Raw genomic sequence first — 26338 nt, forward strand, 5'->3', positions numbered from 1 at the left:
TTTACATTTCCTTCTTTGCTCCTCATTCATTTTGATAGATTGTTCACTCACTTTCCTCAGTGTTCAGTGAATCGAGATCTGCTCACTAAGGATCCTATAGCGAAGTAACACACTGTCCCTTTTACGTTTTTCAAGATATGCAACTGTAATGCAGATACTTATACTAATGACATATGTATGTATTCATTTCTCTTTTGATTTGATCTATATACAGTCCTCATTACACAGTGGGCACTATTGTTGTTTGTTTAGAATGCTGTTAGATATTTTTGTCGTCTCTATCATCCGCTTGAAAAAAGAGCAAAAGTGTGACTATGACATGTAACAGTCAATTACCAAAGATTTTCACACCACGGATCCATGGAGAGTTTACCATGGATCAGGATCCGCACTCTAAACCCATCCCTCACCCTAAATACACAGACACAGTAAATAAACAGTGAATAAACAGTGAAACAGGTTAAACGTGCAGCACTGACCTCTGCAAAGGCTGCAGGCTGGTTGCTATGGTGGTATGTGTGGTTGCTAGAGTGTTTTTAGGGAGCACCGTTGGTGAGATCTATAGTTCACATTACCTCTCAGCTATCAGGTTTAAAGACTAACTCACTCGATGATCATTAATTCACAGGAACTGCATTGCAAATTAATATTGGAACGCACCATGGGCTGTGTTCAACATCACACATAAACTACCTATTGCACTACATTTACCCTCTGGGACTTTATTCAAGTTTATGATTTCTCAATGTGATGTTTTTGTTGTGTCTATCCCTGCACGCACACTACTTTCTACTCACAATCCAATGCGTCACATTTGATGGATGGAAAAAATTACAATTGTAATGATATCAGTGAAGATGCAAAATGACAAAGTGTGTCTAGATCTCTATTTATCTGCTAATTTTATGGTAAACTATTGAGTTATTCATTTAGGGGATATTGAATGCTTGAAAGAAGGAGCAATCCCAGACTCAGGACGAGGTTTGAATGTTAGTGAGAAAGACGTGAGAGATGTTTAATGTTTCTCACTGTGCTCCTCCAGTGACCAAATGCAGTAATGACGGTGATAAAAATAATAAATAATAACAATAAACTGTATTTACAAAACACCTTTCATAAGGTAAAAAGGTTTAAAAGGTATTTATAAACAGACACAAGAAGCAAAAACAATAAAATTATACAATCCAAAAGTAGAGATACAAAATAGGATAATACTAGTAGTGAACTAGGTTGATTGTTGTTAAAACACTGACAACCAAGTCAACAGCATTTAGATGTATTCTTAAGTCTCTCCTTGAATTTTGCTGGAACAATTAAACGGAGTGCATGTACAGATCTGCAACCAAACATTGTGCATTTGTCCATGGACTAACTTTCCAACTTTCAGTATATTTTAGATATGCTGCTAACATATTGATAAGTTAATTAAATGGATGTACATTTTTGTTTAACTTTCATGTAATCAGGCATGGCAAACGAAAACAATTTGTTATCCACAATAGGGGCCTGGAGAAAGATCCAATGGCTTTGATACAAAACTGATTTATGGCATCATCAAGCAAGTTTAAGATAAGATGACAGCACAGCTTTTCACAGAGATTGCTGACCTACTGATTCCTGAAATCTGTAGTCTGAGGATATCAAGCATAATCATTCATGAGGGAAATCATTAATGTATGACGAATCATTGTGTAGTAACTTGCTAGGAAAAGACCACTAGAAAGGCATTAAAAAGGAAAAGACAAGAACTCTGTGCCCAATTTCTCACCAAACAGAGTCAAAATGAAGTGAATGTTCTGGTTGAAGAGGATGTATACTCAAAGGCAAACAAAAATACAATCCCTATAGAAAATCCAAAATATGCAAAACAGATAGGCTATTTCTTTCCTGGCATATATTATTCTGCAATGCCCAAATGTTTGATGTAATAATGATTATAGAGAGGCTGTTTTGCAAAGCTAGATAACTAGAGTCCAGCATAAAGTATCATCATTCTCAACATTTTAAGGAGGTTAAGTTGTTGCCACAAATGTCCATTACAGTTTGCAGTCATAGCAACAGTAAAATCCATTACGCATTTCTGCTGGCGCTTTCTTTAATGTTGAAATAATGAGCAAGAGAAGTAGATTAAAGCAAGCCAACAACAAAGACAGGGCTTCCTCTATGGCCAACTATCCTGCTGATGCCTTTTCAGGCTCATCATCAAAATGAGACTCCAGAGTGAAGAGGGGAGAACACCTCAGCTAAGCAAAAATGGTATTGTCTTCTGTGGCGATGGCCCACTTCCCTCTCAGGTCCTGGATCAGGTATTACTTTTGAATGTCACAGTTAGACCGGGAGGTAGACTGTTCAAGTGGCTCATCTGGCACTCTTGTCTTTTGCATCAATCCAAAGCACAGAACATTTAGTAATTGTGATTGTTCAAATTCAAGACAGCGCTACCCTTTCCCTCTTGTTGGTGGGGGTTTCACCGCATTGTATGCAGCGCTGCTGTTCTTCCTTTCCAGGGGACATGCTGAGGCTAGTAAGCTCAACTAAACAAGCAAATGGAATCTATTTTTGACAGCGCCTTGTGCAGCCAACAATATGCAACCTACTGTCAAATGCAGTGTCTTTTCAGTGTAGAGTGCACACAGTCTGCCAAGGCAAGAAGAAAATACCATGCTTAATCGAGGTGTGAATCTGGAGGAGAAAATTCTGTGTGAGTTGAGCATCCAGAGGCCCTCCTTAAACCACTGAACTCTAAACCTTTTGTTTATGTGGCTGACCTCCTTAAGAAATCTGAAATCTCTGTGAGTTTACAATAGTTGTCAGCTCTGCATAATAATAATAATGATAATATGAAATAAGAGAGAAGTTCTGTTTCTGTTCTGCTACATCATTATCTGATCGGATTCTGCCAGCCTTTCCGTTAATACATATACTGCTGCCTGTCGGTGGAGCCACTGCGCGTTTCAGTGCCTTCATATTTGTCATCCTCTCTCCTTCCCTTACACCGTCTAAGCCAGGCTTATTTTAGGTGTTGTCGTTTTTAGCCTAATGAAATCAACCAAACATCACAACTGCAGGCCATGCCTTTCAGAGGATGCTCGCATTATGAGTAATTAATCTGAAAGTGCTATGATTAATCCTGCTACTTTACCCCCTAGGGCGAGACTGGATGTCTGTGAAAAATCTCCTCTCACGAATCCTCCTGAGAACACACAGCACACATTTAGGTTTCTTTAGTCTTTAAAACGCTGCAGACGTCTTCTCACATCATGTCGTTTTCAGGCCCTTTGACTTTTTCTACAAAGGGATTGAAACATTTTCGGTTCATGGTTTCTAAAATATACATTATTCCATACATGCATAATAATTTGATTATGCAAATGCATAACTGCTCTGAGTGGTGGAATAGGTTCAAAATAGCCTGTAGGAAAATGTAAAAAATCAAAGGACAGGTTTGTTGGACTGGAACCGCAGAAGTCGCGGCTATATGAGATTTTCAAAATCCAGGAGAAGTCAATAGCAATTCCATTAAAAAATAAAGCTTATCAACAACTATATCATCACACATCAAATGTGTATTTGATGTGTATCCTATGAGAATTGTCTAGGTGTGTGTTAATAGGAAGCGCTGCATGGGATGCTCAACTTATTAAATAACCAAGGACAACACAAGGTTACAATCAGCCAGCCTCCCCCTTCTTGTTGTCCAGATAGCATTGCTTTCATCATGTTGAGCAACCCTCAAGCACGTAAATTGATTAATGCAAGCCTTTCATTCTAGACAGCTCACACCAAGATATCATCGCTGCCTAGGAAGATGCTCACATGCTGGAGAGCCTGGCAGTCCAAATCACTGGCTATAAATCATCCCACACCAGCTTCTCGTACCCAGTCCCTTCCCAGTTGCTGGGAATTAAATACTGGTTTTGTTTGGACATGATTGTGTGTGAGTTAGAGATCATTTCTAGTACTTTTCTTGTCATGACTGCCCTTATGTAAGCTGCATAAAACTGGCTGAAGCTTTGACAGTAGAAGTAAAACTGACTTTTACGCTGTCAGTGGATTATTCTCAAGGCTTGTCATTGCCTCTCCACACCAAATAGTCATTACTGTAAATGCATCTACATGTTACAGCCAGAAAGTGCTCTGCATCATCGGTATTGTCTGTATTAGTAAGCTGGCATGTGCTTTTCCATCGTTAAGATGTACTGAGCAACATATAGAAGAGAAAACATATTAAGTATTTAAATATCCCTGTGACTCATGTTGGACAGATGCGAAGGAAAAATGCACTGCTTGTTTCAATTTATTTATGTTCATAATACCAGCAGATGAATGTCTACATGCTGTAAGGGCACTTGCCATTCCAGATTGTTATGCACTCACCCCTCCTCTGTTCTTTTGGTTCAATCAGCCTCGCTCCCCCACGCGCCCCACCCCCCTCCCCTGCTTGAGTAATGGCCTGCGTTGCCTTCTTGTCACTATGAGAGGTGGTGCTGCATGGCTTGCCTCTGTCCTCCTGTTTCCATGCGTGTCCTTTCAACCGACTAGGCAATCCCAGCTGATATCTCTATCGACCGCGATTTAGCTGATATCGCTGCAGTCTCCCTTCCTCTCGCTGTGCTTCTGCCCCCTGCAATCTCTCTCCCTCTTTGTTTCTCCCATCCCCTCTACATGCAATCCCTCTCCCACGTTGTCTCCCTGTTTCCTATAGTGTGTTCATCCTCTCAAGTGTCAATATACTCCAAATCCATCATGCCATCATATTTCCCCACCCAAAAAACACAAGCAGCTCCGAAACTGTCAGAATACCTCTGAACTCCGATCAGTCATAGCTAGGAATAAGTTCTGCATGGTTAAGCAGCATGAGCTCTCTAACAGAAGGGTGACTTGTATACAGATATGAGGTGAACACGTCAGGCAGAGGAACAAATTGATTTGTAGTGTTAGAACAGCAAAGGTGTGCAATGCAACGCTGGGAAAACAAGGGCTTTGGATGCCAGATTTTAATTTTCTTGAAAATGGATAACACACTGTAGCCTATAGCTTCCTCAGCCTAATGCAGTGAGCTGCATTATATCATTTTGACAGGTATTTGTGTTCCTATCATTATATCTCTTGAGTCTTTATGTTAGGAGCACGTCCATACCAATACCCTTGTGTTCATTCTGTAACAGCTCTGACAGCTCACCTAAATCAGGCTCCTCCTCTGCAGTATGATTCCTACGTGTTACTGCCAGGACCTGCGAGCCAGTGCGCTGTGAATCTGTAGCATGTATTTATTCACACAGCCCATTTTCTTGCCTCACTATTTCCCTGTGTGTTGGCGCCGTGGCTGCCTGTTTTCTCTTTCGCTGTCTCTTCCTCTCTCTCCCTCCCTTCTGCTATCGCTCACCCATCCTTTCTCTCCCCCCGCCTCACTCATTTGCTCACAGACTCTCTTTCTCAGACGCACACACACGCACACAAACACACACACACACACAGGCACATGCTGTGCCTCGCTGGATCAGAGCCTCTGACTACAGTATGCCTTCAGAAGAGCTCCTTTATCTTGCATTCATTAGAGCACAACTCCAAGCCAAGGTTTGTTATTGCTGGGGTCCAGACTGTCCCGGAATTTCACCCATCCCGGATTCATTATGATACGACGGTTCTTTTTAATTAGCATAATTTTTGCTGCAGCAGTCCAAGGCAGCATCTCAGTGTCTGCCATCCAAGCCATCTCATCTGAGAAGAATCACCTTCCCTCCTCCAGAGACAGACACATGCAGCAGTCACGTTAACTGTCTCTCAGTCAGAGGCAGATCTGGACGAGGTAACGGGAGAGGAGAAAGGAAAAAAAGGAGCAGCAGTGAGGGGAATGCAGCAGTAGTCTTTACTGCATGAGACTGAGCAGGTGGAGCGCGAGGAAAGGATCATACGTGCGTTTGAAATAGAAACACTCGTGTGTGGATCTGTGCCACACCAAAGGTATATCGTCCGCTGGATTTGCTGCGTCTGTGAGAGAGTGAATGAGGAGCTACTGAGAAATTATTTATTTATTTTCTGGAATTTCTCTTTTACCGCGCTGCTGCAGATACTGCTCCCTCTCTACCCCTCCTTCTCTCTCTCTCTCTCTCTCTCTCTCTCTCTCTCTCTCTCTCTCTCTCTTTCTCTCTCCCTCTCCCTGTCTCTCCCCCTCCCTATCTCTGTTCTCCTGCCTTTCCCTGGCTAAAGGGGAACAAAAGCGCTGGTTCCTGCATCACCCTTCATCGCTGCATCTTCACTTGCGCATATTTTTATCTCCTTGTCCTTTTTGCTTAATGAAATGATCCAGTTTCCCACGGAAGCGTGTTATGTCTTCTACTGCGGTGGAGGGGCGCTCTTCTTAGTGGGCAGGCTCAGCTGCCCTAAAGCTCTACCTGTGGGCGATGGAGACTCTTATCAGAATTCTTGTCACATGAAGCTCTGTCCTGCCACTTTTCATGCCTAAATATCATGGTTGAGCAACATGCCTTTTTGAAATCACAGGTGGATTCATCTCCATTCTTTATTTGGATGTGTATCTTTTTTTGCATTTTGGATACACTCGGCTCACTTTTTGAAGAACGTGCTTTGGGATGGTTTCCAATGTATTTTCTGTGCAGTAGACATCTCATCATGGCAAAATGTTAACCAAAAATAGATAAGTTGCTTGCTATTCCTTTTCTTCCACAAGAACATTAACTGGATTTTGACTGCTTTCTAGAAATCTATTTTTTGGTTATTTTTGTCACAAATTCAAAGGATATTTTTCGTTTATTGACCAAACCAAGGGATTATGTAAGAAATGGGCCCAGATTGTCACTGAGATGCCCTGTGGTCTTCAAGTTGAACTGCCAGAGACCAAAGCTTGGCTAAGTTGTCTGTCCTGGGCCCATGAGGATCTGATATACATGGGTAGACTCTTTGCAGCCACCCCTGTGCTCGGACAGGGGAGCAGCTGGTCATGCAGTAGCCTAGGTATGGGCCTAAGTTATTGTTCAAGACTAGCCTTCTGGTTTGCCCTGCTAACTCTACTCCCCATCCAGACTGGAACAGCACGTGTGTCTTCTAGTCTCAGCACCACGCACCATGTCCACCATTTTCACAATAAGCATGGCACCGTTCCTATTGCCATCAACAGGATGCCTTTTCTTACCAGAGGGGGCCATGGTAAGAATTTCCCTCCAACATTCTCAACTTGCTGTTTGCTGCCTCACTAATGTATCCTGTTGTTCTGATTATAAGAGTTAGATTTGAGCATGCTTTTGCTATCTGACATATATGTGGCATTTTACAGGTAAAAAGGGTTTATCTGATCCGATATATCTGTGCCACCATTGGTGGCTCTCTTGTGACATAAAGTGGGATAATGGATCCTTCACTAACTCTGGATTTGCTGCAGCCTCTGTGCATCATTAAACCCCTTTATCTAGCCATAAGCATCAGTAGTGGTTGCCCTGTTTCCGTGTTTCTTTTCAAGAGGCTACAGCATCCGTAGAGCTGTATTTGTTATTTTGCAAATGTACATCGATAGTGTGATGAATTATCATTGCAAATCTTTTTTTAAATCTTTTTCCATGAGATTCCTGTTTATTTAAGAGGCATAAACGGAGATGGTTTTGTGTCAAAGGTGATTGCTACAGTACACTGTAATTAGTGGCGCGTCACAACAATCGTAAAGCCAAAATATTTACAAGAGTGAGCAATGAAATAGAGACGATCTCTTTGGTTTTCTTGGGTGCTTAACTTATGGAACAATGATCACAGGATTTATAGCAACTATTTTTCCAACTTCATATAAAATATGCCTTGATAAGCTGTTCTACATTGTGCAATTACAACCTAGGGATATGGATTGTATAATTATAAAAATATATAATTAAAAAAGTGACCTATCCTCAATAATCTACATCAGACGGGCCACGCTAGTTGAATTGGATCCTTCAAAGAGCTGACACCAAAGTCATTGCTCCCTTATATTTGCACTTTGAAATTTCTTTCCAAAGACTCACTTTTATGTCCTATAAAAAGAGGCCCGATGGATTTGGAGTGTCTTTTTCACTGCAGCAGTTTTGTCAGTTGCAAAAGGGCTAAAAATGTGATGAATTACATTGGAGCTATTATAGCCATATCATTCTGGACCAGGCTTTTACAAGCACAGTACAGCCTGTGATCAAACAGGCCTATAAAAACCACTTCAAAGAACTCACTGATAAATTTTCAATTACCTCTATTGTAGATTTTGTACTGTAGGTTGTTCTGAAGTAGGTGCTTCAGAGCAAGAAATTCAATTTACTGCAACATAAATGATACAGACAGTATTTACATTTCACAAGTCATGTCCATAGTGCCATAATCCAATGTGTAGAATGCATACGCAGAGTAGTTAACATTAATTGGCACAATGCTATGTAGCCGTTATCACAGAATGATAAACCATTTAGATAATAAATCAAACTTTGAATTCATGCCACAATTACCAGAATTATGTCAACTAATCTATCATTTTTGGACACTTGCTTTAATATATCGTGTGTGTGTGTGTGTGTGTGTGTGTGTGTGTGTGTGTGTGTGCGTGCGTGTGCGTGTGTGCGTGTGGGTGTGTGTGTCGAAGCTAGCCAAAGACTTCTGGAGGCCCCTGGGCTACGGTTATTTATAGGCCACCTACCCTGCTGCAATGCCTCACTCTCCTCATCCTAAACACAGGTTATGGCACATATTATTACACTATACTGGTAGCAGGATATGGCACGCTTTTACACAGAAAGACTGGTTGAAATAATGAGCATAAAATTATCTGAGTGTGTCCATAAAAAGTCATCCAGGTCATAGAACAGCAAGAAGCACCAAATGAAATAGCAAGATCAGTCAGCAGTGCATTAGTACTTCATCAGAGGTATTCAAGATGTGAAAGAATGCCAAGTCGTTGGAACTGCAGTGATTAGTTCATTAATTGATTAGTCAACTGCCAGGAAATTAATCAGCAACCATTTCAATTTATTATTTGTTGAAGTAGCCAAAATGCCAACCACTCTCTGGTTAAGGCTTCTCCATTGTGTAGATTTGCTCATTTTCTTTATTTTATATAATTGTAAGCATAACTTTTTATATAATTGTTAGCATAATCTCTTTGGGTTTTGGACTATTATTAAGACCAGACAAGCTATTTGAAGAAATCATCTTGAATTCTGGGGAACTGAAATGGGCATGTAATAGATTAAACAATTAACCAATTCAGATAATAATCCGCAAATTAAGCAATAATTAAAATCATTGTTGTAGCCCTTTATTTTTTACAAAAAAAATGTCAATGCAAATGCATATCTTCAATAATTACTGATGCACCTTTAAAATGTCAACTTAACCCCTCCAAGTACAATACACTTGTCTCAGTGGCCTTTGGAAGATGAGAATTTAGCAAAGTAGACTTTTTGTTTTTTACTTCAACATAATGACATAAAACACTTTATAGGATTTCTGAAAAATCAGATGAAAAAGACCCCAGTCTGAATTTCAGCATTCTGAGACATTAATTGTAGCTCAAAATTATTTGAGCTATTTTGACATTTTGATGGAAGAGTTGCTACAGTAGCAACAAACATCAAGATAATTCAAATTACTTTTTCTACGCTTTCTGTTTGCTCTGAACTGCCCAGTTAAACTCCTCATCCGAGGTCACCCTAATCACAAACATCTGCAGGATGTTTTCAGTGAATTTTGGTCTACTCAGTTTGGGCATTGTATCTGGGTTGTTATGAATAAGAAATGATGTTTCCATGTGCCAAACAAAATACCCTACAAGAGTGAACTAGATATTAAAATGACTTTATTAAGAATGTTAACACTGAAGTATTTCTCATATCAGGGGAAGCCAAATCCCAACTTGAGACATGTTATGTAACTAACATGCTTACTGTCTTCCTCAGATCATTTTCCGACCCTGCAGTGCCAAGATATTTTTTTTTTTACTTTGTGTAACCATCCTCTAGTTGTGGACATGCTTCTTAAATGCAATGTTGTTTCAAAGCAGTGGGTTTTTTTTAACCCCATAACCACTACGCTACAAGAGAGCTAGCCAAGATTATGAGCCTCGGTGCCAAAGACCTTGTATGCTCTCAACTGGAATGCAGGAAAAATTGCTCTGTAGCTGACCCCTCATCACACCCGCATGTTCAACACACTCAGTGAAAATCTGCTGCACTTCATTCTCCAGGGCCCCCATGTTGGTGTTACAACCGTCTGGCTGATGCAAGTCAAATCGCAGCTAATACTTCCAGAGAGATGTCTCAAGTGGAGGAAATGAATCAGTGGGCTTCGTCCACTGATGATGTATTTTTTTCAATTCAATATTCATTTCACAAAAAGCATGTTATCCTTAGATCATTGCTTCAAGTGTGAAAAGAAATGCTTGTCTCAGTGTCTCACTCCAGTATTTTTTGGAGCTGCAGAAAGGGAAAGCAAAAGGGACAGGGTCATCAAAAGGTCTATCGGAGAGGCTTCACAATTCCCTCTAGGTCACATATTACATTAAGATAGTGAGGCAGGCCATCATACACACACATACACGTCCACATAAAAGTACAATCATACATACGCACACACAAGCAATGAACCTGAACAGAAATTCTCTCCCACTGCTTGTATGTATGTTCAGCTGCTGCTTGTGAATCGTATAGCTGGTATTATATTATCCTCACCTTCATTGCTGTTCTGTAAACAAATACATATGTGTTGACTTGTCATTTTGAGTTCTTGCCAACACGTTGAGGGTGAAAAAAGTTGACAAGGCAAAGAACGGCATGCACGTGTAAGAGCAGAAATCAGAAAGCAAGGTCACCACTGCTCTGCTCTAGATCTGCAGCAAAGCAGAACAAACAGGAGAATGTGAACTGAAGAGAACACATTTGCTGTAATAGATCAAAGATAAACCGACAAACAAAAGAAATGCTTCTACTCAAGTAAAAGTACCATTACCACATTGTTGAAATACTTCAATAAGAAATGTTACTTCAGTAAAACTACAAAAGTATCATACATATCAAAATAAAGCAGAAAAATGTCCCCCCGATGTATTATAAAAGTACTCAACAAGGCCATAGCAAACCAAAAGGAAGTGCTCACCACTAGTGAGATTTTGAAGGTAATTCCATCAACATTAACACTTTAATTAGCCCACAGTCGCCCACAGTATTTGTGCAGAGATGGGGGGTGGTAAGAGACCTACATTGTCTTGTAAACGTGCTTGTAAATGAGGTTTATTGCATGAAGAATACATGGACACCAGCACAGTAAGGACATTGATAGTGGTCTATTTAAAGAATCCTGTTTTCAGGTCATGTTTTTTTCAGTGTATTATAGAGTAAATTGCTGTTCCATTATATTATTGTATATTATTATGTTATTGTAAGCCCCTGCTTCCATGTCTGACATCTTGATATAAAGATAGTGGCTCTATTACTGTGAGGGAAGACAGTAATCGAATTGCTCCCCATTTTATGAAAATGTAGCAAAGCTACAGTAGGTAGTAAGTTTTTCTTTATGTAAAATTGAATCTATTTAACCAGATAATGTCATGAAGTGGGGCTGCAACAGAGAACCTTCCACTAAGATTATAACCTAATTTTCACAAAGTTTTGTTGTGTTGTGGGATCCCGTTAAATGCTAAAACATCTTGCTGTTTCTGAGTGCAGAAGAGAGCCAAGAGTAGAATGTATAAATGGTTTGTAAACAGCACAGCAGAAGTGCTCCATCAACAATGACTGTACCTGCTGCAAACTTATTTTTAGGAAACCTCATAGCATTTAAAGACATAATTTAGGTCTGAGGATTGTGCGTCTGTCCGCTTGTATTTGAGGGTATTGAAGTTCTCAAAGTTTTCAAGAAAATGATCTCTTGTTATAATTTTGTTCAGTCAGGATGCAAAAAAACATCATGCTTATTGCTTTGTTTCCAGAATATAAGCGATATAGAGGTGCCTATCACTGCACAATATCACATGTATATTTCAGGATCTAAAAATTTGTATTCCTTATTGAGTATTAAGTTCCTTGTTCTCGTAAATATTAAAGTTAAGTTTACCTGGCGACACCTGTGGTTACCATGATAATAAGAAGTGCAGTTTAACACAACAGCAAACACTCTTTGAGCAGATACCTTTTCAGAAATACAGAAGAACAAGGGGTGTATCTGTTTACAGACCAGTCAATCAAACTCACATTGTTTGTTTCTTGAGTCATTTTTTATTGATAATTGCAGTTGGTTGCTTCTCAATAAAAGCCACCCTGTGTCTTGCTAGTTAAATGCTTTTGTTTAAAACAGCAGTTGTTGTAAATATTCAGTTTGCAGTAGCTTAAAAGAATTTACCATTTTAGCATTGCACTCCTTTAATTAACATTGTCAGACTCATGATGAACAACATTTTTTTCAAATATGAAAATGAATGCCGCATTTCCTTTTCCACGCATTCATCTTCCTTTTCAAAACCTGGTGCCTGCATTACTCACAGTGCAACTCGGTCACCAATAATTTGGTCAGGGATTAAGGCGTGTAGTAGCAGCTAATGTAGCCGTTAACCGAAATGAGCTACAGAGGTACTCTCACTTATAAATTCACAACCCCCCTTTTTTCCCTTTTAAACTTGTTGTCTTCAGCCCCAACTGACGTTTAATTCATCACATTTAGCACAGCCCCCTCAGGAGCTACAAAGGCCATTATACAACCTTTTTTACATCTGTTGTAGTACTTCCCAAGAAATGTAAACAGAGTTTGAAGCGTAAAATCTTTCGAGTTCCCATTTAATACAGCTTTGATTTGGCAATCAGGGAGTAGTAAATGTTTAGGTTGATATCAATGACATAAAATTAAGATGGATTACATGCTGCAATTATAATCCCTCAATATAATATACATTAAATGACTATTGCAGAAAAAACAACCATTTATATTATCAAAAATGGGGTTTGATTTCATGCAAATCTTAAAGATTATAACTTTAAAGGTACAGTGTGTGGCATTTCGTCGGATCTATTTGCAGAAATTTAATTAAAAATCCATAACTATATTTTCATTTGTGTATAATCCCCTGAAACTAAGAATAGTTATGTTTTTGTAAGCTCAGAAGGAGCCGTCTATATCTGCATAGGGAGAGGGTCCTCTTCATTACACCATCATGTTTCTACTAGCGCTAGCTCTAGCGAGAGCCTTTCGTGTTTTTACGTTACCTGGAGGCCACCGTAGCTCTCAGTTCTCCGACACGCTTGTGAAACTGTGGTAACGTTATTGCCTCCACACAAAACTCTCAACATTAAGACGGCTGAGACGATTATTCACAGCTAATGGTGCTATCAGCACAAACAGGGCAACAGTGCTGACAAAGCTAACAGTGTTTACTTGTCACCAGAAGTTGGGCACTGCACTTCTCTTACACAACTACGCTGAGGGTGGGGACATTATCAGCTATGACTGACGGATGAGCGCAGTGCAGAGCGGCGGCTTAACTAGCCAGTGGGGCACAGCGTCTCACATGCACTAACATGCAGTAACATGCACTAACATGCAGTAACATGAACTAACATGCACGCACGGCTGGCCCGGCTATGTAAACAAAGCACAGTGAAGCTTGGATTACAAGACACATATAGTTGTTTGCTGCTTATGCTCTGAATCCCATCTGTTGTGCTAATAGTTGCAGATGAGAATATAAGAAAAGCCCAACTCATTTTTGCAAAGACAATTGACTCAACTTTAAAAATATTTCAGTAATAATTGTATAAAAAATAAATAGACATAAATCTGAAAAGCTGATCTGTAGAAAATAAAAGATATGTAGGTGCATTTAAGGGAAATGTCTTTGTGACTTTTGCAAAAGGAGAAGCATTAATGCAGTATTTCGGAACTGCATTTAGTTAAATTTCCCCATGACCCAAATCATCTGAAGGTTGAGTGGGAGAAGACCTTAACATTATTATTGAAGAAGAGGGTCGTTTGATGCGCTCTGAGCCGCAGACGTTCAATTTGAGAACTGACAGTCTGGATACATCTTGCTGATCAGAGCAGAGCCAGCAATTCAGGCATAATGCAGTAAAAGTCTGCATGCGCCAGCTGCATCTGCTGTTATTTAGGATTCACAAGATTTTCAGGGTGGCTTTTAATTGATCAAATTCAATTGATTTGATTCCCAAACTCTGTGTTCGCTGTACTAAGTATGTGATGCCACTTTCTAACTTGAACATCATATTTTAACTTGAAAACCGTATGTCCTCTCTGTCAGGCTTCAGACTGCACCATTCATTTTCATCATTTAACTGAGCTGTATTTAATAGACCATGGAATAAGTGTGCCTCAGCTGCCATAAGTCAGACGACAAATTCAAACTTAATATCTCTCCATAACTCTCCATCTCTGCAAAACTGATCACAATTTAGAGATATATGTGAGTTCATGTTCTAAATCAATCAGTTTTGTTTTTTCAGTAATGTGCCTTTGTTGAACTATCTTTGTCTAATGCCTCCACAGCATACATACACATACAACACTTTCGTCATTTTACCATAAGGAGGCCATGTAGCAGAAATGTTTTTGACGTGAAAAACCTTGTCCATATACAACTGTAGTTGCATTCACATATATATAGATATATATATATATATAGATATATATATATATCTATATATATATAGATATATATATATATCGCTAATGTGGTTTATAATCACCAGAAATTGTGGTTAAAATGCAATAAGAGCAGGGGCTGTCCCGCGCTCGGCCCTGGCAGTTGGGCATTTGCTCTTCTAAGCCCTGAATGTTTTGAATCCTTAATATACTGTAACTTTAAATGCTGTAAAGCTCGACAGAAAACATAATGTGTGTGAATGTGCGATAGTCTGCTTAACAAAACCAACCGTCAAAATATGCAGGGTCACGTCACTAGTGACATACAGCAGGAAGAGTATTGGAGAAATTGCAGAGCGTAGAATTCCAGGTGTAAAAAAAAACATATCAATATTTATCTATTTTTTCTGAAAGAGAAGGAAGGCTAAGAAGTTAACCTATGTTGATATTACAGAGTTGCACCAAAACCAACTGAATCCGTAAATAAATAATTTTACATTGAAGAGAGAGAGACGAACAGCAGCAGATAATGGCCGCTCTAGGCCTACTCTACATAAACTGTATCTGAAAATGTTGTGCCTGTGAGTGAAAGTAAACCCTTTTAATTTTGCAATAAACTTATGTTAACAGACAGTTGTGGAAGAAGTACTTAGACCTCAACTTAAACATGCAGTGCATAGTATTTAGAGCCCTCTAGCAGTGAGGTGGCAGATTGCATCCAACTGAAACTTCTCCTGTGTGCTAAGCATGCAGAAGAGCAATGGGGCCGTCGCAAAGACGTAAAAACATGAATGGGCTTATCTAGAGCCAGTGTTTGGTTTGTCCATTTTGGGCTTCTGTAGAAACATGGCAGCGGGTTACGCGAAGAGTTCCCTCTCTGTATGTAGATATAAACGGCTGATTTCAAACTAACTAAAACACGATTCTTATTTTCAGGCGATTTCGTTTTAATAATCTGAATCTGCAAAGTAGCTAAAATGATATATTAAATATGAATATAAATTGAGTTAAACAAAAGTACAATATTTACTACTTAATTGTTGTGGAGTAGAAGTATAAAGTATAATATAAAGTAGCTTAAAATTAAAATACTTAAGTATAAATACCGCAAAACTGTAGCCTACTTAAGCACAGTACTTAAGTAAATGCGCTCAGTTACATTCCACTATTAACTTAAATACATTTAATAACTGCCTTTCCAACTCTCTCTGTTTTTACTCATTACTAATAACTATATTTTAACATCACAGTTAATGAGTAAAATGGAAAGTAAACAACAGTTTTTGTGGTACATATTTCAAATTTTCAACGATTAAGACATGTATCTTGAATGTAAAAATGTGCCAGAGTGCATTCAAATGCATCAAAATGGAGCTTGTTTATAAAAACAAATTCCGGGGGGACCCCCTACCAAAACAAAAGAGTCGCCCCACATAGCACATCTCCTTTAACCCCTCTATAGGGGTATAAGTAATTAACTGTTTGTTCCACTGCTTTGTGTTTATAATGTTACAGCTGATATAATCATGAGTCATGATTCTTTTTTAGCCTCTAAAAGTAATGATTCGTAGTATTATAAGAGCTAATACTCTCTTCTCACTGATGCCACATGCATTGTCCGATTCTCTACGACAGGAAGCTCAAGGAGCGTGTTAAGGCTTTTCACATCTAAATTGTTATCACCAGCGTCTCAGTGTTTTGTGCAAGTCCTTTTAGCATGTTGCCTCGTCTCTTGCGTATTCAGCTGGCTAAGAGCACAAATGGAAAGGACAGGATGTTTGAGTGGGTAGTATGCATCTTGGCACAAACAAATAATCCATAGTATTACATTTGTTGTGTAGAGATCTTTTATGAAACGACAGCCAATCATTTACACCATCACAATGCTTGTAAAAAGCAGATTTATTATATGACTTACGATTCTATTGACTTATGCACTGTATTAAACCAACAAAATGGCTTTAATATGCTAACAATTTAATTTTGGCCTTGAGTTTGCTATCGCAACACCTATATAATATTCATTAATGATATGGAAGGCACCAAGAGACTAACAATGTGTACAGGATAATTAATTATCAGGTTTCCCAACTAATGATGATGTGATTTACAGCACACTGCAGTTGAGAAACTCCAAAGGAGCCCTATTATACGAGCACAGATGCATTGTGTGGCCATGAGAGACGAGCAGAGCGCTCCCGTGAGATAGTCGGCAGAGAGAGAGTGGAGCTGCTTCAAGGGAGAGAAGTGTGATGTTTATAGTACAATCTTAACAAGACTGATTTACTGCCTGCTTTGTTTGATGCAGGTCTGCCACAGAGAGAAGAGACGAGATAGCAGGAGTCAAAAGAAGGAGGTAGAAAGTAATGAAATGCTTTAACGTCATGACTAATGCAGGAGTTACCGCTGTCTATAGACAGACGCTTCCTGCAGGTGCATTAGTATTCCATAATTCATGATGCCGATTACAAGGGTGCGTGTTTCCTCTTATTCACCCTGTGACTTTGTCTTTGCTCATATTCCCACAGCAGTGTGCAAAACACTGCCGTTCTCATGTTCATTAGCTGTTTGTCGCGGGGCATTTCTTTGACAAGGGAAAACCTTTATCTTTAGATTGGAAGAAATCATTTTCTTAGTTGCCAACAGTGTTACAATAAAGAATCCACGCAATTCTTGGTTTCTCATGTTAAAAAACACATGTAGCCGATATTTGAATTTGTGCCACGTTCATTTTATATCAGAGTTACTGTGGTGTCTGACAGAGACTCTGATTTTTCTGAAAGCTCCGATATATCCGATACGGCACTTACTAACACGGATGCCCCTGAAAATCTAAAATGGACGACTCATATTAGCCAGAGACCATCAATTTGAGAGATTCAGGTGTTAAACCCAAATTTATTGGGTATGCTGTGTTGTATTGTGAATGCACAGTATTTTAATCCTCACAACCAACTCTGTATTCATACAACGGTCTTAATGACGTTTACAAATTGTTGATATGGGAATCTTTCCCATCTCCATCATCCATCTCATATGAGGTCAACGCATATTAATATGAGATGTCTTACATTTCATGCGACATAACTGAAAAGTGTGTCTAATTTGTTCACATATTAATTGGTTGTCCACTTTGCACAACATTTCACATGTTATATATTCATGTGTGCTGTTTTTTGTAAGCTGCTTGTCAACGTCAATCAAAATGATCCAGTTTTCTAATAGTTACATTTTTACTCACTGCATTGCCGAATGTGATGTGTGTAATGATTTATCAAGACCGGGTTTGAGGCAACCAAAATTGGATACAAAAAGTTCACAAGATTTGAGTCTCCTGAGTATCCTTTTTAAATTGGTGTTTAAGGCTATATTGCAGAGACATTTGAAATAAGACCTGATGGGAAGTTGGGTCTCAGAAAAAGGTGATTGACCACATCATTACTTGCCTGCTTTTTTGTTTGGTTTCACAACAACAAACAAAGGTAAAAATCATGAAGGGTTTTATGGTATAATTGAATGCAATATTTTAGTCTGTGTAAAAACTTAAAGTTAGATTGTTGTTGTTGTTGTTGTTGTTGTTGTTGTTGTTGAGAGTTCGTGGTGCAGTGCTATTTTGGTGCTGCAACATACATTATCAGCTAAAGTAATATTTCATGCAGGCTTGTTTTATTTTATTGTTCATGGGTTCACAGATCTGTATAAAAAGCAAAATTGTCTATACTTTCTAAAACAGAAAGAAAAGGATTTCATTGAGCCGAAATGAGGGCAGACTAAGAGGCCAGATGTAGATAACATTCACTGGAAGTAGGAAACTAATAAATCCACTTATTGAGACTCCTTGATGTAACTAATGTCCCCGACTCACATTTGACTGCAAATCCCAGACATGAATTAAGATTACCTGAGTAAGAAATAATTGTGTTTGAAACAAATGCTGCCCTTTTAATTAAAGTCAGCCAAGTCTTTGGAGTAAGTGTTCAACGTTAAGAAGGCATCTAGTCAGCAGTTACACCCTGTCATTAAGAAACCTTTGTGGTGAGTGCCCATTATACTGAGCAGAAGAGTACTCAAGTCTTCGTACACGGTTGAAATTGAGGCTACAATTTTGTCTCAAGTGTTTTTCTGTGCTTCACTTAAGAGATTCAGGTGTTGGAAAAAAAACAATTTTTCAAAACAATATTTAGGTTACAGGTCTTAAAACAAACCCAGAATAACCTGTATTTGAGGTGTACTATTAAAGGCAATTGTTGTTTCTTCTGTAACATAATGACTGGGTATCCATTGGGGCGTAATGCTTTCATCTGAGCACGGCAGTTTGTCTTGCAGTCTTTAACACCTGCAGTCCGAACTACTCGAAAAGAACATTGACGCTGAAAAAGCCAACTTGGCATCGACTGTAGAAAATGGATTATAGCTTTGATTTTTCTGCTCTCACACAAATTTTAGATTCCTCCTCTCACCACAGTCAGAATTTTGCAGATTCATATTTAATGGGCAATCTGAGCTGACACCTCACATCATGAAAAGGTGTCTGATTTAAAAGCCGATCAGCGAATGGATTTAGCATGGAAGGATTTTCTCAGGGATCTCTGCAATAATAGCAAGACTTTTGAATGAAGGATCAACACCAACATGCTTCATTCATCTCAAGGAAATGAACCCGATCTGAATCTGAATTTTAAAGTTGTTGTCATGCTCTGGACTGACAACAACTTATTCAAGAGCCCAGTCGAGTAGGTAAATTAAGTCAAACTGTTATCGATCCAATCCTGGTGTCTGATCACTCTATGATTTCCCATAGTGGTTGTAAATTGTACCTGGACTTACTCATTGATTTATTGAAGAAGAAAAAAAAACAAAAGGTCTCATTCAAGCTCCACAGTACAATCAAAATGATGTCAGCCAAGAACTACAGTCAAGATGATTTTATTGAGCACATAAATTCATCAGACAGGACTCCAGTACTATGTAATGCTGTTTATAAAGCATGGGTTGTTGCTCCTAAAATGATAATCAAGGATTTAAACCATGGATGAATAGTGATGTTTAAGATGCTATTTACAAGAGAAGAAAGGCCTTTTTAGCTTTTAGGTAGTCCGAAGGTCAGGCTGACTTGGATTATCACAAGATACAGAGAAATATAGGGCATTGTCAGTCTCTGCAACAAGCTCAAGACTAAAGCAAATATCTGTCTCAGCATTAATAGAGAGCTTTCCTCTGATCGAGCCAAGGTTGCAGATAAATGTTATAATTTTTTCACTACTGTAGCCAACCAACTATTAGATAGGCTACCAGGCAATCTAGGGATGTATGATGGAAAATCGATGTTTCAATATAATTCACAACTGTGGACTCATTTGACCTTTCAATGGTTTCACAGGATAAAGTAATAATAATAATAATAATAATAATAATACTTAAATTTTATATAGCGCTTTTCTAAGTACCCAAAGATGCTTTACATAGGGCAGAGACAAACAGAACAAAGAAAGCAAAGCAAAACAAAACAAAAAGTGTTAAAGATATTGAAAGATCTAAATACATACTTATACATTGATAAATAAATCATTCAGTGCAGATGAATCATTTTCATGATTAAAGCAGACACTATGGCTTTGCTTAAACACTGTATGATCAGTTGAATGCATTTTAATCAGGTTTAAATCAATGCTCTTTTTAAACTGTCACATTAATCATGAATTATTACTTTTTTTAGATTTTAGATTGAAGTGAATTGGACAGTAAAAGCTAACATTATTATGTATTCCATATATCTAGATGTTGCATGATACATCTGTATGTATCACGAATGTACAGCGTCAAGACATGTAAACAAGTGCTGTGTCCTCAGCTTAGCTTGATAAGAGTTGTAATCACAGAATCAGAACCGTTAATCAGATAAAGAGAACAGGTGGATGATAATTACAGTAAATGATGCATTGTTCATGTTAATAAATAGTTATAATACATCATGTGCTCATTGACTTGACGAGAAAGTATTGGTGCTTCTTCAGATGGATAATGTGAAATCCTGTTAAAAAATAGAACACCCCACATATGCAAAACTGTAGATACAATCTATATGTGCCATCCTGGATTATGTGCTATGTTTGCTAAATTCTGTGAAATCATTGCAGGACAAAACTATTTCTGGATTTCCACAGTGTCAGACCCAGCCTCAGTATTTGCAGTGAGAGCAATGATGAATCATGATAAAACTGTTATTTGTTCACTTCTGTAAATGCAAAGCTTCATCATACTTTGTAAATTAGGCTACTTAACTGTGATTTAGAAGTAAAGCAGATCTCCTTAATAAATCTTCCCTCCTTCCTTCCTGGTTTCTCTCTGCCTACTGCGTCAGTTTGAAAAATGAGTGAGTCTTTGCAGTGGGGAGGGGGGTTAGACTGACTGTGGTGAGAGGAGGAATCTAAATCTCATCTCATACTGTGCATGAGATACTTTGAAAAATACAAATATACCACAAATAACTTTGTTTCTCTGTCTCTCTCCAGCTGGTACCACGTACATCTTTGGAAAAGGTGGGGCTCTCATCACATTCACCTGGGCCCCCAATGAGCGACCGAGTACCCGAGCCGACCGGTTAGCCGTGGGCTTCAGCACTCAGCAGAAGGATGCCATCTTGGTGCGAGTGGAGAGCACCCATGGGCTCGGAGACTATCTTCAGCTGCACATAGTGAGTATTGGAAGCAGAGTTTGGGGCTATAAGCATTACTGTCAAAACACTTGAACTCACACTTGAAATCACACTGCTGTGATGGATTAAAAAAATAACTGTTAAAGGAGATAAAAATATTGAATATGTTTTTTTATATGATTTAAAGCAATCCCATGAATATTTGTGCACTTTTCTTTTCCGGTTTCCAGTCCAGAAATCAGAAAATGACTTACATTTCCAAAATGTGGAGGTAAATGTAGAAAGGATAAACACAAAGAGATATGTTTTGTTCATATTTTAGCTTCTTTCAGATTTATCAATAAGACAATTGTGCATAACAACAGCATCCTGCATCTGCACACTCTAAATCATATTATAAGTATTTGAGAGTAAACATCATTATCTGTACAACAAGGCACAAGTAACCCTTAATAGCACTTATGGTCATTTCAATTGTGCTATTTAATATATTACTCTGTGAATATTGACCCAAAGAAGCATTATATTTATGATTATATAAGCATTGTCAAAAACACAAAAACAACAACACAAAATCGTTAGATCTCTAAACCAGGACAATGTGAAGTGGGCAGCTAACTGCAGCAGTGGAAAATAGTCCGCTCTGTATGCAAACACCAAACGTTCCTGCCATTGTCCACAAATGCCTGAGCAAATCAGTGAGCAACATTAATGAGCAATATGTTCCAGTGTTTGGAAGTAAGCGGCTGGTGACTAACATTGGAACTCGCACAAAATCCCCAAAAGAAAACATTTCTTCAGTCTAGATATTTAGATGGCTCTGTAATATGGGCTAGAACAACTGAATGTAGACATACAAGCATTTTCAGTAGCAATAATGCAAAAGTTGTAGGCACAAAAAGGTATTGTGATAAAGTACTGATGCTACAATCTTGATTTAGTGAAATGAAAAATAAATTAATTTAAAGAAACCTCTTATGATCTATTTTTAAATTAAAGAATGTGCCATTATTCTAACTTGGCACAGCGTATGATTCACGGATTAATGGCATCCATTAGGAGTCCACACATTAAGATAATATAGAAACAAAAAAATATGATATACAATAAAGCACGAGTCAGTAGACCAAGAGATGTTTTTCTTGTGTTATACACGTGTGTCTTTCGGCGGAGCCAATTGACTTCTCAGCAGCTGCCAGCAACTGTGTCTTTCCTAGAGGGAAATCAGCCTTTTTAGCATTTGGCCACAGGACAGATGTGCAAAGATGAAGACCAGAGGGGAGATCTGTCAAATGTCTGCGTGCGGTGTAATAATTAAAATCACACCTGTTGTCAAAGCACAGTTACTTACTTGTAACCGTCTAAAGAAAGCTTCATGAAATCACAGTCCTAATCCAAAAATGAAAATAGAAAGATAAAATGTAAAAGAAAAACTCAAACCATCTCTTCATCATTCCCCTCATTACTTTCTATAGCACATTGTCTGTTGCTGTCCTTGTTATTCAAATGTGAAAAACATGAGGTAATTTGAATGAATCAAAGGTGACATCACTCTTATCATTTATAGTCTTCCAGTCCAATCCAGTTCATATTTTTTTGATATTAACTTATATTCAGTTTATTGTGGCCACCGTAGGGCCTTCAAAAGAGAGAAGCTAAGGTAGTATAATATGGACACTAATATCATAAAATTATTTAGTGGAAGCTGAGACATACTTTGTAACAAATGTACGCCTGGTTTGAAAGCCTTGCTGCAGTTATCAGTTACCAGACATGCTTGGTACAAATATCATCCCCTGGATGTTTTTCAAACTGTGTCATTTAAATAGAATTTCCAGTTTTAAAAGTGTGAAACTAACCTTGCCAATCTTGGACTGTTGCTAGTAAATGCAAAGACTGCTCCCTGCGTGCAAACCAGCTGAAAAGATTTTTTTTTTCCAGCATCTGCCAAGTCTTTGCACCCTGACAGATTGCTTACTTTGACACCTTATTACTGCTCAGCGGAGGGGAATCGAAAGAGTTCAGAGGGTGCTGAGGTTGCCTCTGTTGGTTTCTCTAACTAAGCTTCATAAAATTGCATCTTCTTGTTTTGTAGAGACCCAAGTTGTCATTTATTTATTTATATTGTGTATTTTTTTAAAGATATTCTTTCAGTATTTCTGCTTTTTATTTGATAGTGATAGCTTGAACAGAATCAGGAAAGGCAGGGGAGAGAGAGAGGGGATGACATGCAGCAAAGGGCCCAGGCTGGAAGTGAACCTGGGCCGCAGCGGTAAGGACTCAGCCATGATACGTGTTGCCCATTGAAGTAGAGGTTGAGTGTAAAAAGTAGGTGATGACAGAAAGAAGCAGCAGGCTATACTGGTCAAAACAACACTGGTAGAGTTGAAAATAGTAAAGGAAACAAATGATATATGAGTTTTAAATGCTTCAGGGATTTGGGGCTTTCAGATTAAGTGGCTTGGAACAGAATTCACTTCTTATAATCTTAAGAGTCTTAAAATGGGTCAAAACTATTCCTTAACAAACTACACTACAAGTCATTATATTATGTTATTATAATAGATGCTCTATTTGATCATTAGAGCAATCGAGAAAAAACTTCAAATTAGTCTACCTACTAGGTCGATCATTTAAAAAAAGATCATGTTTTTACAGCTGCAAATCGCATCTTATAGTTCTTCATTGAGGAGATTGCTGTATTAAAAGGGTCACATGGTTAATTGAAACTATGAGTTTGTGGATGGTTCATACACAGTCTTCAAAAATGAATTACTCTGTACAAAAGAAACCAACGTTATTCAGCAGAGAGTACATTAAGGAGGCTAATGCTACTTTCAAATGTTCATGTTTTTAATGAGTCACTTAAAGCTAAAATGAAAACAGAGGGTTAATTGTGCAAAATGTTGACAATTAGAAGAAGCAGTGTTCCACAGCAGAGCTTCAAACTACAGTGAAACAGTTGATGAAGTTATTCAGTAAGCTGATGAGGTTTTGTTGGACCTCATTGATTATAGTAGGTTGATTTTTTGCCTTTTTTATGCCTTTTTTCGGATAATGAGAGAGACAGACAGGAAAGGCAGGGGAGAGAGAGAGGATGACATGCAGCAAAGGGCCCTGGGCTATACTTGAACCCAGTCTGCTGCGGGAAGGACTCGGCCTTAATGGTACACACTCTACCCAATGTGCTACGGGGTATATTTCAGGAGAGTCGTTTCAAAGGCAGACCTCGACCTGCCTTCTGTATGTGCTCCACACGCATCTGGATTCCTCATTTCAAATTCAGGATAGATAAATTAGGTACAAGACTACGTGCTGTGGTTATTATAACTATAAAAGAATATTCATTTTGTGATTTCAATCAGAGTTTTCAGCAGAGCTGAAATACATTTTACATTAATGACTAGGTATTTTCAGATAGAACTTGTTTCTGAGAAAATATGTGCCTTTGATCATTTGGGAAATGTGAAATGGTTCAAAGGAATTAGAAAACAGCTCACATTATAGTGCATAGAGCAGTTTGAATTTTTTTTAATTATTCATCACAATCTGTCATTTCCATCCAGTAATCTGCTTTAGAAAGAAAGGGATAGTAGCTTGTTTCCTGATAAGGTTTAAAAAGGCACTCAATTGTTTTTTATTTATTAGTTTAATTTTATGTTATTTTATGCTGAGTATGATAAGATACGGTAAGATATACTTAATCGTCCTGCAGGGAAATTTGTCCTGGGCTCCAAGCTGCTGCATCATATAGTACACTTGCCAGCGTCACAATCGACATGAACCCATAGAGCATAGATCATACATACACTCATGCATGAACATGCTTAAATACACATGTCGACAATAGTTACAAATAATAAAACCAGGTGTGATCAACACAGATAATAAATGAAGAGGTACTTTATCATATGAGAAAAGGAAAGATAAGAAGTCTATCGATGCAACCTCCCACCTGCTTCTGAAGAAAATGCTCCAGTAAAGAATCAAGTCCAATGCAGAGAAAGACAACTGACTGGTAACAAGCTGAGACAGACCGATAAGCTTGTCTTCTTAAAAAAATCATGATCTATCCACTCTATGCTCTGTTTAAAAATGCATCAGGTGGCAGTGGTGACGCATCATAGAGTAATTGTCAATGCCATCATGCTTTTGGGTCTTCTTTTTCATCTCAACAAAATTGAATCCTTATCATAATTTATCCTATAAATGTATCCAATATGAAAGAGGAGGCAGTAACTATGATGAGAACTGAGATCCCACACTGAAAGCAGTGGAAACAGGGTATACTCTAAGGAAATGCTTTCTCCATTAGAGCTGATGTCAAAGCAACTATGATTACGTAGCTTTTCATGAGGATATGCCTGACTAGCTTTGAACCCAAACACATGGGCATTAAGAAAAAAGTGAGTTGGATAGGCCAAGCTTTTGTTTACTGAAGCTGGGCTGCATCAGTGTTGCTTTGCCAGCTGTCAAAAGGTGCTTTGGGGCTGTTTTGTAATCATGCAGGAAGACTGAGTAAGCAGAATCGAAGTAACTCTTTTGTTGAAGAGTGTTCTGGCCCTGGAGACGTTAATTGTTGTCCAGAGGACATGGGCTGAATTTGACCTGAGGCCGCACTACCCTGTAGTTTCCTAATGAATACTCATCGGTTTGCTTCTTGGGCAGAGTGATTAAAACCATAAACAAACTAATGTGCAGAATATAAGTAAGCAAGGAACGCAAGAGAGATTTCTTACAGACAATTAAAGGAATATAAATATTATGTATGTAAAAAAGGGTCATGGTTTCTCAACATACAGTTGTATAATATAGTGTGACTGCTGATTCCCACTAACCCTCAGTTATACTGACTTTAATTAACTCCCTGTTTCATTGTGAGTAACTGTGAGTGGGTAGACATTTGTCATGAAGGGGTTTCAACTTCTTTTTGACTTGTGTGAATTTGATTATCCAGCTATACTTCACGTGCCATAAATTAGTCGCACATTGCCTTCTCCTGGGTTCATGACAACTTTCAAGTGATTACAGAATACAGAAAGAGAATCCAAAGAGCCATCAACCTGTTCCTGACCT

General features: G+C 38.4%; 1 protein-coding gene across 6 annotated transcripts in view; it reads left to right on the top strand.

The window, feature by feature from the left end:
• LOC137876349 (neurexin-2-like) overlaps positions 1–26338 on the top strand; it is a 109646-nt gene that overhangs the window by 70545 nt on the left and 12763 nt on the right. For 5 of the 6 annotated variants that reach the window (XM_068715836.1, XM_068715839.1, XM_068715837.1 and 2 more), the window contains one exon: positions 21120–21301. In XM_068715836.1, the coding sequence (XP_068571937.1) occupies positions 21120–21301 (182 nt within the window). Of the gene's footprint in view, positions 1–5380; positions 7168–21119; positions 21302–26338 lie in introns of those variants that run through there. The other variant, XM_068715842.1, reaches the window with a different exon arrangement.

Source organism: Cebidichthys violaceus, unplaced genomic scaffold (assembly GCF_023349555.1).
Source record: "Cebidichthys violaceus isolate CVI_PGR_0920_01 unplaced genomic scaffold, fCebVio1.0.p SCAF_20, whole genome shotgun sequence".
Lineage (NCBI taxonomy): Eukaryota > Metazoa > Chordata > Actinopteri > Perciformes > Stichaeidae > Cebidichthys > Cebidichthys violaceus.